Below are 13,313 nucleotides of genomic sequence, written 5' to 3' on the forward strand. Positions count from 1 at the left end.
TCTTGGGTCAGGTGACAGTTTGTGTCACAGATCAGTTTTAATACATTGAAAGGGCCATTCTGCCTTGTGCTGAAGAATAAAATACCCTTAAAATGAATATTTCAAGAAAAACAACAACCTCAAAAATATCAATAATTCAGCAACATCTTTGTTTCAGACCAACGTTATTAACATTGTGAAGCCACCAGCCTAATCGCTGCTGGACCTTGGTCAAACCAAAAACTTGCTGGTTGCGATTAAACACAGTGTTTCTGAGGCAAAACCAAGACATTCAGAGAAATTGTGGAATCAATTCCTGCAAAAACCAAGTGGAACTTATTAGTTTGTAAGTTGCCTGTATGGCTATGACAGAAATCATAACCGTACAAATAGGACGGAGCGCTGTGTTTTTTCCACTGTTGTTTGTAGTGAACAGCGCCATCTGCTGGCATACCAACATAACGTCGAGTCGGACTCGCACGCAAACCTGTGACGTCATCCGATGAGCGACGGAGTCATCTGGAGCTCCACCGTCAGCAGTGGAGAAACGTGATTATTTTCGGCCCTGAAAATGGTGAAATCAGGGAAACTTCGGTCGGGGACCGGGGTCAAGTTGAAGCGCTGGAAGAAGGGACACAGCAGCGACTCCAACCCGCAGACCAGCCGCTTCCGACAGGCGGCGAAAAGCCGCTTTTTCAGCAGACCCAGCGGTAAGAGATACACACGTGGGTCTCGGAGAGCTAACATGAGCCACACTAGCCATTTAACTTAGCTAGCTTTATCTGTTCCGCTGCTTAGCAAACACTCGGTATCATCCTCTCAGGAGTAAATCCCCCTGACCTTTCTGTTCAGTCGGTCTGTAAACTCACTAATCCTAGATGGAGTTTGTAAACACTGAGAAACACATGATTACTTCACTGCTTCAGTTTACAACAGAGAGGCATAGCTGTACATAAGCTACAGATATTCATGTATTTTTGCCTTTTTGTCACTTGCCAAATGTGAAAGAATGCCGTTTTAAGACATCAGCCTCTAATATAACTCAGGACTCACAGGCCAGTCTGGATAAGTATGCAGCTTTATTAAAGTATTTTCTATGTTTGGATAAGCATGAAAAATCAATGGAACAAAAATAGTAATAGTTTCACTTTATCCTGTTTTCTGAATGATGTAATCATAGATTGTTTATCCACCCATTGTTTACCACTCATTCACCAATCCATCTGATTCATCTGTTTATCCATCTATGTACTCTTACGAAGTTGTTTTCTTGCATATTCCATACTTCTTTTTTTTTAATGAACCATTATATGTGTGGTGTAAAAAGAGAAAAGAGGAAAATATTAAGCTGTAAAAATGTTAAACTTTCATGGAGAACTTGCGTAGAAACTATGGATATAATTGTCTAAACAAGCCTGTAAACACAATGATAAATAAAATGTTTTATCACATAGTAAATCAGACCCTCTATTCTCGTTTTGTGGGCAAATGTTGAAGTTTAGTTTGGGAGTGACAGCAATAAAGTGATATCTTTCCGTTTTGTTTTTATTTGCACAGCAAAGAGCGACCTGACTGTTGATGCTCTCAAGCTTCACAATGAGCTGCAGGCTGGGCCCCTGGAGCTTAATGCAGGGGCCCGTAAGGATACCCAAATGGAAGAGGAGCCTGATGAGAGGCTGTCTGAGAGAACGTCGGGCACCTTCCTGAGTGGCCTGTCCGATTGCTCCAACCTCACATTCAGAAAGGTGCAGCGCTTCTGGGAATCCAACTCCGCTGCACATAAGGAGGTAGGACTGCGGGTGTATTGCCTGCCCCCCTGCATAGTCTCAGTTTGTAAACTTAGCACGTGTGATATTTTGTAGCGTATCTGCACCTGCTGTAACTGTGTCTCTTGATGTTTGCCAGATTTGTGCAGTTTTAGCTGCTGTTACTGAAGTGATCCGAAGTCAAGGCGGGAAGGAAACAGAGACGGAGTACTTTGCTGCTTTGGTGAGTGTTTCATTGGTTTACATTTTGTTTAAAGTTTATGGTAAAAAAACCCCAAAGCAAAACAACAACAACAAAAAAGCAAGGTTATCCCCTTAGGTTGATTAGCTTTATTTCTAATTAGTCTTGTTTTTGATTTTTGCTAGATGACGACCTTGGAAGTTGTGGAATCGGAAGAATCTCAGGCTGCAGTGGCCTATCTTCTCAACCTTGTCATGAAACGGTAGAAATTAGAAAACCTTTGTCTTTTCCATGACTGAACATATTATACCTGATTAATACTGACTGCTCAGTGTTTGGGTCTCACCAGCGTTCCAGCTCCAGTGCTGAAGTCCAAGTTCTCGGACACCACCAAGGCTCTCATGGACGTCATGTCTAAACAGGTTTCATCTGATGCATCTTCAGCTCTCAGATGGGTGAGAAGATTTTCCGGCTTGCCTTTGTCTTGCTCTATTTTCACTCTGTTTTTAAACCCAGATTGTTTATTGTGTTTGCATCTATAGATCTTGTCCTGCTTGGCCACTTTGTTGAGGAAGCAGGATGTTTCTGTCTGGAGCTACCCATCTACTCTGCAGGCTTATCATGGTCTGCTCAGCTTCACGGTGCACTGCAAGCCAAAGGTCACTCCCACTAGATTAAATAAGAAGATATCTTATTTACTTTTCATCCAAAAAAAAATACAATTCAAGATTTTTCTAACAAGTGATTGTCTTATTTATTTCCCCCCCCCCCAGGTCCGTAAATCGGCTCAGCAAGGCGTTTGCTCCATTCTTCGAGGCAGTGACTTCCTCTTTACTGATGACGCTCCGAACCATCACCCCGCTGCTGTCACTACAGCCAAGTTTTGCATCAAAGAAATAGAGCAGGCAGGAGGTGGGGCATCATGCTTGTTAGTTTACTTAACTGATGTAAGTAAAATGTTCACTTTCCGGTTAACGGATGGAAGCTTATATCTCGTAATTAGTTAAAATCAGCAAATTTTGTACACAAAGACAGTCAGAAAGTGAATTAAGTAATATAAGGACCTGCATTTAATGTAATTTTGTTGGGACTTTGCACCATAAACCAACACAATGTATTCATAATTGTGATGCAGACTGTAGACAGGAGAAGAGCAAATATACGCCACATTTTAGACACAAACAAATGCTATTATGCTGTATGTAGTTTCCTTAATCCCATTGTGCATTAATGTGACAAAATGCAAACTAGTTCAACTGGTATGAATACTTATGCAAGGGTCTCAACTGGTTATACTGAAGTAAGTTCCTAAATGGCCGCAGAAAGTCTTTGGAAGACCAGGTCCGGTCCAAATGTTTGCTTTTCGAAAGTTGTGGTGATCCAAAGTGAGAACGTCCTCTTTAGCAGTGATATTAAAATGCGTCCGATGATCCATGAATCGATCTTTGGCACCTCATCAGGCAGCAAAGAGGACACCACCACCCTCCATGTGCTCTGCCTCCTGAAGGAGCTGATGGGATCGTTTCCTCTGGGATCCGTTAAGTCCTGCTGCGAAACTCTGCTGCGCGTCATGACTCTGAGCCACGTGGTGAGTTCTCCCAGCCGCAGCTACTTTGGTGCTTCTTTGGACTTTTTTTTTTTTTAAAGCAATGCTTCTTCTGTTTGTCTCGACTGTAAGATGGTAACAGCCAGCGCCATGCAGGCCTTTCATCGGCTCTTCACTGTGAAGCCGAATGCGTCGTCCCTCTCCGCAGAACTCAACGCCCAGATTATCACGGTGAGACAAAAAAAAAACAACGTGCCCCGTTACTCGTGGCGTAAAATCTGCTAAAGACTCACTCTCGGTTGTCGTCCTCAGGCTCTCTATGACTACCTTCCCAGTGAGAATGACCTGCAGCCTCTGCTGGCCTGGCTTACCGTCATGGAGAAAGCGCATGTTCACCTGGCGAGGTATAGTTGGTCAAGATTGGAGAGCGAGATTGAAAGGACTTTTGTCAGGTGCGCTGCTGACCTTCTGTGTGTGTTTCGGTCCAGTTTGCAGAGTTCTCTGAGTTTAGGTCACCTCCCTCGGCTGTTCTCTGCCGCCATGTCCTGCCTGCTGTCGCCGCACACACAGGTGGTCTCTGCAGCCACCAACACACTTAAGGTAACAGGCGCCGAAACTGACTGCAACTAAACCTTTGGGTGTTGTTTTTGCTGGGTGCACGGTGCTAAGTGGTTATGTATGATGTCTTTATATCTCAGAGTTTGTTGACTGAGTGTGTTGCTCCTCACATGGAGGAAATGGGGATGATCACTGCCACCGCCTCGGCAGGGAACCCCTCATATGTCTGTAAAATGTTTCGGTAAGATCGCAGATATTTTTTTTTTTTTTTCTTTTAACTGTTTTTCCATAAGTCACTACACAACTACTGTCTGTACTTGCATTTTTCCAGCATTGTGGAGGAAGGATTATCCTATCGCTTTCACGCCTCCTGGCCCTTTGTGCTGCAGATCCTTGGTTGCTTTTACAGAGTTGCAGGAAAACAAGCTCACCCCATCATGACTAAGGTATAGCCTTGACATGTTGAAACCCTTACGTGGATAAAGAATAAAATAAAGCGGACTGACACTTCTTCCCTTGCGCCGGGCAGTCCCTGCAGTCCCTGTCAGACCTGCGCTCCATCCCTCAGTTCTCCTTCAGCGGGGAGTTGGACCTGGCTGTGGGAGGCGCTGTGGAAAGCATGGGGCCTGAAGTGGTGCTGGCTGCTGTGCCTCTCAACATCACCGGCTACAAGTACGACGCCAAAACGACAGGATGCTCTGCTGTCTTTACTGTGATTTTATTAACTTTTGCTTGTGTTTTTGTTGTTGTTGTCGTTTGTTTTTTTTTTCTTAGTGATGACTTGGAGTTCCCTCGCAGCTGGTTGGTTCCGGTCATCCGAGATCACGTGAAAAACACTCGCCTCGGTTTCTTTGCTTCTTATTTTCTCCCTTTGGCCACAACACTCTGGCAAAGAGGTAAGTTAAATGTTTATTGAGATAAAACTATTAACTAGATTTAGCATCTTGTATTAATGATCGGTACTATTAGCATTGCTAGTAATCAGTTTCCAGATCTATTGCCTACAGAATGTAAATCCTGACCTTAGTTTTGAAGTTTCCATAAGGTTACTAAAATTTCCAAAATTAGCTGTTTGTTGGAATAAGACCAGACTTCCTGTTATCTATTGAAAGTCTTGCTCTCTCTCTAGCAGCTTGAATGAATGTGGACTAGGAAATAAAATGTTCTGTTTTTACATGCTTTAACTGACTAATCCTGTTTTGTAGCTGAAGAGTTGGAGCAACAAGGAAAGAAGCTGGAAGCAAAAGTCTACCAGACATTACAGCTTCAGGTAACAAAAACAAACAAACAAAAACTTGTCTTGTTGCTTTAACTTTTCTCTTAATTTTGACTGGTGTTATTATAAGTGTTGATTTTTGGAGTTATTTATTTAATATTTATTGGATCCGGGACAAGAGGTCAAAAAAAATCTACAATCATTATCCACAGACCCTCTAGCCTAAGACCTCTGCCAATATCAGTTATGATTAGCTTTCATTTTCTGCTCTCTTTGCATTTGCTTCTAATGTTATCAAAGAGGATGTGGTTACAGTGCATAGAAACGGCAGGAAAAAGAACTCCAACAGAGTGGGCTAGGAAGGACCAACAAAAAAACAAAACAATCATTGATCCAGAATTGCTTACTCCTGAGGTTAAAAAATGTCCACAGATTAAATGACAATACATTGACAACTAAACACACAACCTCTGGGCCAGGACTTTGTTCTGTAGTTTAAAAAACTAAACAAAAAAGAAACAAGACTAAGAAAGCTAAATGCACAGATAGGTAGATCAATGTCTTCATCCAGGAAGTGAGCCTGCTAAGGCCAGGTGTACTTTCCATGGTTACGATGCTGACCTAAGTTCTGTATTTCAGATTTGGACCATGCTTCCTGGCTTCTGCACGTGCCCAGTGGACTTGATGGCGTCCTTCAAGGGCGTCGCCCGGACGCTCGGCATGGCCATCAACGAACGGCCAGACCTGCGCCTCACCGTGTGCCAGGCTCTGCGTACGCTGATCAACAAGAGCTGCTCCACAGGTGGCAAAAATGTTCACAGAGGCCGTCTCTTTGTGCAAACCGTTGGCGTCTTTGCGGTGTACTAATCGTTCCTGCATGCGATCATGTTGAAGCGGAAGAAAAGGCAGAATTGGGACGGTTCTCCAAAAACTTCCTGCCCATCCTTTTCAACCTGTACACCCAGCAGCCTGCAGACGGGGACTCCGGTGCTTACAGGATGGCCGTGCTCGACACCATCAAAGTCTACTTGATTGTCACTGATATGCAGGTAAACTTTGAACGCTTCTGTTGTGCTGGAGAGTGTCGAAATGATCCGCTTATGCAATTTAACCTCGATCATCCGCAGCTGATCTGCACATTGCTGCAAAAAGCCTCTGACCGGCTGACCAGCACGGAGAGCGTTGAGTTCACACGGTAGGACATCCAACCGGGATCCACTGGGTTTGATTTCCATCAGAAAACGATTAATATATCTTCATCATCTGTTTGGTGATCCTGTTCCGGTCCAATCTTCTTCTCAGGCTTGCAGTGATGGACCTTGTGGTTGCCATGGCTCCCTTCGTTGATGAAAGCACTATGGCCAAAACGTTTGAGCTCATAAGACCGTATATGGAGGTATGGTTAATGATGCATCAAAATAAAATTAAATATCATTGAAAAGTTACTTGAATCAAAAAGTGAAACTCTGACTCTGTCTCATATCGAATAAAAACCCAAAATTCAGTTTCCCAGAAAATTTGAAACAAATTAGACCAATAAAGAAGTATTTGTAAAACAGAAATATTGACCCCCTGAAAATGACTTTTATGTGCTGCATGTTAGCCGCCCGGTTAGAGCTTCTTTTTGCTTCAATTACTGCATGAATGCAGAGCGGTTTGGAGCCTGACTGAACGAAGCCCAGGTTCCCTTTATAGAGTCCTGCAGCTCATCTGCGTTGTTGGCTCTGGTTACGTCCCATCATCCTCTTGACAACCTGCTGTGGATTCTTTATGGGCTTTAGGTCAGATGAGGTTACTGGTCAGCCACATTAATCACGTCCAAAAGAGTAAGCATTGTTCCCTTTGGCAGTGCGTCCAGGAGTCGAATCCTGCATGAGAATCAGATCAGCTGCTTCACAGTCTTTGCCAACACAGGGAGGCATGAAGTGCTCCCGAATTTCCGGGCAGACAGCTCTGCTGACTTTGGACTTTATAAAGCACAGCGGGCCAAAAGCAGCAGATGCCACGGCTCCCTAGTAATAACACTGACTGGAAACTTGGTAGTGATCTCCACTCCTCCAGAATCAGGGATTTCGATTTCCAAATGGAATAAACTTCCTTTATCTGAAGCAGTTGTTGCCTACGTCCTGCTTATCTATGTGGGTTTGCTTGGGTGCCTTTTTTTTCCCCACAATTTTTTTTTTTTTTTTTTGCTAAACTTTCTAATAATGTACGTCAATACAGCACTTTGGAAGCGCCCGGCTTCTTTATTTCCTTATTTTTGAGTAAACCTGCTTGTGAAGAGAGTCAGTATCAAGTTAGCAGCCTTTCCCATGACCGTGTACCGTTTCTGTTTTTAACTATTTTTAGTCGGTCCTAAAAAATGTAACAAAAATGTGTCGCTCTGTGTAATGAATTTATTAACAAGATTTTTAACTTTTTAAAAATCACTTTTCACTGACTTCTAGAGAAATGTTGGTTGCCCTTGCAGTTTTTTAAGTCAGGCCCTTTTTAAGAAGGTTTCTTAATTTTTTTTTTTTAATTGTGTTTGTGTTCAGGTCAAAGAGCCGGGCATGCAGAAGAAGGCGTACCGCGTGTTGGAGGAGCTGTGCGGAGCAGAGCGAGATGAGTGTAAATCCTTTGTCCTGTCCAACCTGGAAACTCTGAAAACTGTCCTGCTTGACACTCTTAAAAATGCTTCTTCACCTGCAAAGAGGGTAAAACCTTTACACACGTGGAAAAACGTCCCGTACGCCCGACTGTTGTGATTCACTCCCACTTGACTGCTTTGGTTTTGCTTTTCTCAGCCGAGACTCAAGTGTCTGATCCATATCGTGAAAAGGTTGAATGAGGAGCACAAAGGCTTCATCACTGCGCTGCTGCCGGAGGTGCAAACGCAAATCGGAGCTGGTGACACCAGACACAGACGGAGTTGATGTATTTGGTGTTCATGAGGGTTTCTGCCCTGCAGGTGATCATCTGCACCAAGGAGGTTTCAGTTGGAGCTCGTAAGAACGCCTACAGCCTTCTGGTGGAAATAGGAAACGCTTTCGTTCGCTTCTGTGGGAACAAAAAAGGTGTCGCGTCGTTTCTGAATATATGTAGGTTTGAAAGATTGGAGCTTATCAAACGGCTGACGTTACCTGCCTCGATTATAGATGCGATGGAGGGGTATTTGGCTCTGGTGTATGCAGGACTCACCGGATCCGTCACCATGATCACTTGCACCGTTTTGACATTGACTCGTCTTGTGTTTGAGTACAAAGGTGGGTTTCACTTGTGTGTTTTCACCTGGACTTATAAAAAAAAAAAAAAAAAAGACATCTGTGCGGCAGACTCAGTTTTTCTTTTTACATTTCTCTTTCAGACTCGATAGACGTTTCCACCATGGAGCAGCTGCTGCAGAATGTCTGTCTGCTGCTTTCGTCTCGAACCAGGGAGGTCGTCAAAGCGGCTTTGGGCTTCATCAAAGTCATCCTCTTCGTCATGGACCCCAAAGCTTTGGGCTCACATGTTACCCTCATGGTACGAACTGTACATTACCAGTGACAAAAGCTTCCACAGGAGCTCTCCATGACAGGGAGTTAGTCCCTCCACAGAGAGTTGATACTCAGAAATGTTCTGTTTTACGTAATTTTCTTAATTTCGACAGATTAATATGTTTTCTTCTTTGTTTTTTTGCACTAAAACAAAGTATGAGACTTTCCAACTCATATTTAACTTAATTTAAGGTAACACTTTCTGAATAATGACTAAAGTTATGGGTCTGTCTGCTGGTTAAAACTCCAGAATCCTCTTTTTAAAATGTAAATATTTTGAACTGTTTGAATTCTGATTGAAATAAATGACCGGCTAAGTTTCCATCACACTTACGTAGTTTAAAGGTCACATGTACACTGCACACACAGGACATTTTGTCCAAATAGTTGCCCGTTGATGACCAATCAAACATGTAAGACGTAAAACGTCTTATCTAAGAGAAATTGTAAAGATTTTGATGTAATTAACAAAAAAAAAAATATTGTTGATATTTAAACAGTGGATTAAAAGTTTAGTGCGTAAACACATTTTCATTTCACATTTTGTTCTCTCTCTGTTCAGATGGAGGGAGTTGGAAACATCAAGGATGACGTAAGAAGGCATTTCAGAACCAAACTCAAGAACATCTTCACTAAATTCATCCGAAAGTTTGGGTGAGTCTTCTTCCCCACCGATGTTATCTGTTAGCGTTACGCTCTCCTTCCCCTGAAAGCCCTGATTGTGGGTTTCCAGCTTCGAGCTGGTGAAGAGCATGCTGCCCGCAGAGCACCACAAGGTGCTGACGAACATCCGCAAGGCCGAGGCCCGAAACAAGAGGCGGAAACAGGTCGCAGAGGACCAGGACGCGTCGTCGGAGAGCGAAGAGGAGACGCCTAAACGAAAAAGCGAAAGGTACGACAACAGCAAACCCCCACACGAAACTTCACTTCAGTTTAAATGTTTACCACGTTCCCTGTTTTCTTTCCAGCATCGAAGACATCCTGGCTGAGTCCGACAGCGATTTGTCTGAGGATGAAGGGAAGTCTCGTAACACCCAGAAGAAATCGGGCAAACGGAAAGGGAAAGCGTGGCTGAAGGAGGGAGAGGGAGATGATCCGTTGAACTTCTTGGATCCAAAGGTTTCACAAAGAGTTCTAGGTACCACGGCATTGTGAGGCTTCTTGCTTTAATCAGAGAACCATGGTGAGGTTCAGAGGCGCTAAAATGACGCTTTGCGGTTTCTCAGCCACAAATCCGCAGCTGAAGAAGAGCGCCAAGGTCGAACACGGCTTCAAGGTGACCTCAGACGGACGGCTCATCATCAGAGAGGACGACGAGGACGATGGGAAAAACAAAGGTCAGAGGAATCCGGCGGTGTCGTTGCAAGAGCTTGATGTGTGAACACACTGACGGCGGTGCGGTGCTTCTCTTCACAGGCGGAGAAGAGATGGACGACATCCTGGAGGAAGCAGGAGTGAAATCTGTGAGTTTTACAGAACATGGCGTTTGGGAACATTTTGCTGTTTTGCTTACAGTTTTCTTTTTTTTTTTTTTTTTTTTTTTTGGCATTTGCATTTGCAGAAAAAAACCCAGAAGAGAAAGTTTCGAGATGACAATTTAGACGAGGACATGGATGTTGAACCTCAATTGAAATATAAAGGTAATTAAAGAATATATTCCAATTGATTACTGAACTGCCTTGGAGATGAAATGACCCTCTTTACTCTTTTGCTCATTTTGTTATGTTGTAACCAGAAACCTCAGTGGTGTTGTTTTATTTGTATTTTAGTGTTGATTATTTGTGAAATGGAAAGATATCAATATGTGTTTTCAGTGTGCTTGCATGCATTTAAGGCCCTGACTCAGCACTTTTAGTTCAGTGTGCTGCTAGAGATGCAAGCCTTCCGAGTTCAAATCTGACCCACTTTTCTTTCACAAAGTGGCTCAGATTAGACGGAGTGGATCTGTGAACATCAAGACCGGCCACAGATTACAAATTTGGTTTTATTCTGGTCTTTGGTTATGCAATTCTTACAAATGAATGCACTTTGCTTTGATTTAAGCCACTCCTTTTTGCTCCGACTGTATGTTTCGAGTTGTTCTGGTGGAGGGCGAACCTCTGCCTCAATCTCAATCTTATGCAGATTTTCTTCAAGGATTTCTCCCTGACCAGGCTCCTTTTCCCTGGTGAAGAAAAGCATTCCAGCAGCAGGCTGCTGCCACAGCCATGCGTCACGGTGTGGGTGGTTTGCACAAACTGATGTGCATTGTTAATGTTCGACCACACAAAGTGTTTTGCACATAGGCCAAAAGACTCTTCCACGTTTGCTGTATCCTGTACACAGCTTGTGGGAAACTGCAGACAAACATCCATTTTTGCCTTCAGTCCAGCTGAATGAAACTCATTCAGTCACAAAAGTTACCAGATCTTTTTGAAGAAAGAACAATTTATTATTTTTTTAACACACATACTTTAGAAAATGTCTCTCTTTTTTAAACCACTGCCATTTTCCTATATTTGACAAACTCAAAACTTTTGCAAAAAAGAAAAGAGGATGGATATGTGTTCTTTCATGGGGTGTAGAAAAAATATGGTGGGAAAAAGACCCAGTTTTCAACCTAATGACCAGGAAAAAAAAAAATATATATATATATACACAAAATAATATTACTGGCTCTTTTGGATAATTCAGTGGATATGCAATACAATTATTCCATGAAAAGAACCACAAAATTGCTAGACATTGCATTTGCTATCATATCCAAATCTAAAAACATTGGTTGGTTCTTTATCATTTTTAGCCCAAGTTATGAGGAGCCGTTACGGAAGGGCCACAGGTTGCAGACTCGCATAAAATCCAGTTAAAGTACATTACGGTTTGCAGTTGTGTTGTGGCAAGGTTCAAATAGATGCAAACACTTGTACATAGCACTGTGTGACGATGATGCTTTTCTCACAGCCGGCGGCTCGGGTATCCACAGACCTCTGGGACAAAGCCAAGATGTCGGATCCGATTATAAATCAAAGGTAAGCAAGCACAACAATCTGCAGCTGCAGTGAAGTTTCTTGGGTCTACGCTGTCATTCTGAGTGTCTTTTTCTAACTCTTGACAGAAAGGAAAAGGAGATGTGAAGAAAAAAGGAAAGCTGGATCCTTACGCTTACATCCCTCTGAAAAAGGATCAGCTCAATCGCAGGTATGAGCATCAGCTCACGCCACCACGCTGATCTGAAGGCTTAGACTAGAGCCTAAAGTTTTTGCTTTGCGCTTACAGGAAGCGAGCCAAAATGTACGGTCAGTTCAAAGGCATGGTGAGAGGTGTCCAGAAGGGGGCGCAGTCTGGAAAGAAAATGCAGAAGAAAAAAAGGAAAGCATGAAGAAGATGACTTGTATTGTTTGTTGGACTGCTTTTGTAACGTGTGTATCAAAGTGAGAGCACACCCTGGATATGTGTGTGTGTGTGTGTGTTTCAAAGATGCTCTGAACATTTATCAGTTTTTACATCATTCAGTGGGATGGAAATGAGAATTTCATGCTGATTATGCTCCCCTGCCTTGTTGTTACTCAAGTGGAAGAAAAAAGAAAATCACATCGTACTCATTTCGACAGGCCTCAAATTGATCGCATTCATACAGATGCAACAGTTTTGCTGTCATTTCCTCATTTGGCCACTTGAGGGTGCTGCAGCCTTGTGTACTGTAAGTTGTGAATAAAGCATTCACTAATGGTATAAGGTTCCTTCAAGTGTATTATTAAAGTGAATTATGGAGTGAAAAGTGAACTTGCTTTTCTGTTTTGACTCATCATAAACCTGAAATAAATCCCATCTTGAACAGGGAAGTTTTGCAGCTCAGCTACGAAACTTTGGGTGAACAATTGTTTTTCTGACATACCATAGTGCTGATGTGATTCATTTTCCCGATGGGGTAATGCGAGTCATGTAATGACAGGCTGACCTTCGAGTCACTCTTCTCTGTTCAGTATGTCAGCATTTCTTAGGAGAAAAACAACAGGGACCTGAAGTACGAGGCAGGACTTGGGACAAAGATTAAGATTTAACCCTGGATTTCCATTGTTCTGTATGTGGGAAAGCCTTTATTTGCAAATAATAATAAAAAACGATTTATCCAAAGTCAATTACATTTCACTTGTGTTTTAAATCCTACATGGATCAACACACAGCTTCTCTGCCTTTTTGGTTTGTTCTTGCTATTGATATCCAAAGAAAGTTAGACTGTTGTAAAAGAATATTTTAGTAATCGAGTACTCTGTGGAATATTTTTACGATTATCCGAGGAATCAGATCTTTCTCTCTGTTAACCTGGATGTAGTCTAAATCAAAGACTAGTTGGTTGATATTATTTATTCTGATTTTTACGCACAAAATTTATGCGTGTAAGCATATTCTGAAATTAAAAGGGTTTCTATTTCCCCACAAAATGCTTTATGTATTTACATATGTTTATCTGCAATAAGATTGAAACCGCTGGATTCCTAAAATGGTCTGGATGACAAAAAAAAGTCTCACCAAATATTGCTTTTAATACAGTGTAACTTCATAAAGGGTG

The 13,313-nt window shown here is 42.5% G+C and overlaps 1 protein-coding gene across 2 annotated transcripts; it reads left to right on the top strand.

The window, feature by feature from the left end:
• The first annotated feature begins 453 nt into the window (after nucleotides 1-453).
• On the top strand, nucleotides 454-12,526 carry rrp12 (ribosomal RNA processing 12 homolog). Of its 2 annotated transcripts, none has more exons than XM_007572638.2 (34): nucleotides 454-689; nucleotides 1,537-1,766; nucleotides 1,885-1,968; nucleotides 2,112-2,188; nucleotides 2,276-2,348; nucleotides 2,469-2,585; nucleotides 2,700-2,838; nucleotides 3,387-3,514; nucleotides 3,605-3,703; nucleotides 3,785-3,876; nucleotides 3,961-4,072; nucleotides 4,171-4,271; nucleotides 4,362-4,476; nucleotides 4,560-4,702; nucleotides 4,805-4,926; nucleotides 5,236-5,300; nucleotides 5,886-6,048; nucleotides 6,141-6,295; nucleotides 6,374-6,441; nucleotides 6,549-6,642; nucleotides 7,784-7,942; nucleotides 8,033-8,113; nucleotides 8,197-8,302; nucleotides 8,384-8,491; nucleotides 8,593-8,750; nucleotides 9,327-9,418; nucleotides 9,498-9,656; nucleotides 9,733-9,902; nucleotides 9,991-10,101; nucleotides 10,181-10,227; nucleotides 10,326-10,404; nucleotides 11,705-11,772; nucleotides 11,859-11,941; nucleotides 12,020-12,526. In XM_007572638.2, the coding sequence occupies exons 1-34, from the start codon at nucleotides 551-553 to the stop codon at nucleotides 12,120-12,122; spliced, it is 3,840 nt and encodes a 1,279-aa protein (XP_007572700.1). In that variant the 5' UTR covers nucleotides 454-550; the 3' UTR covers nucleotides 12,123-12,526. The 2 variants fall into 2 exon arrangements, with proteins under 2 accessions (XP_007572700.1, XP_007572699.1); XM_007572637.2 differs by having other exon boundaries at nucleotides 455-689; nucleotides 2,276-2,381.
• The last annotated feature ends 787 nt before the right edge of the window (nucleotides 12,527-13,313 follow it).

The sequence above is a fragment of the Poecilia formosa genome, unplaced genomic scaffold, assembly GCF_000485575.1.
Source record: "Poecilia formosa unplaced genomic scaffold, Poecilia_formosa-5.1.2 Scaffold305, whole genome shotgun sequence".
Taxonomy (NCBI): domain Eukaryota; kingdom Metazoa; phylum Chordata; class Actinopteri; order Cyprinodontiformes; family Poeciliidae; genus Poecilia; species Poecilia formosa.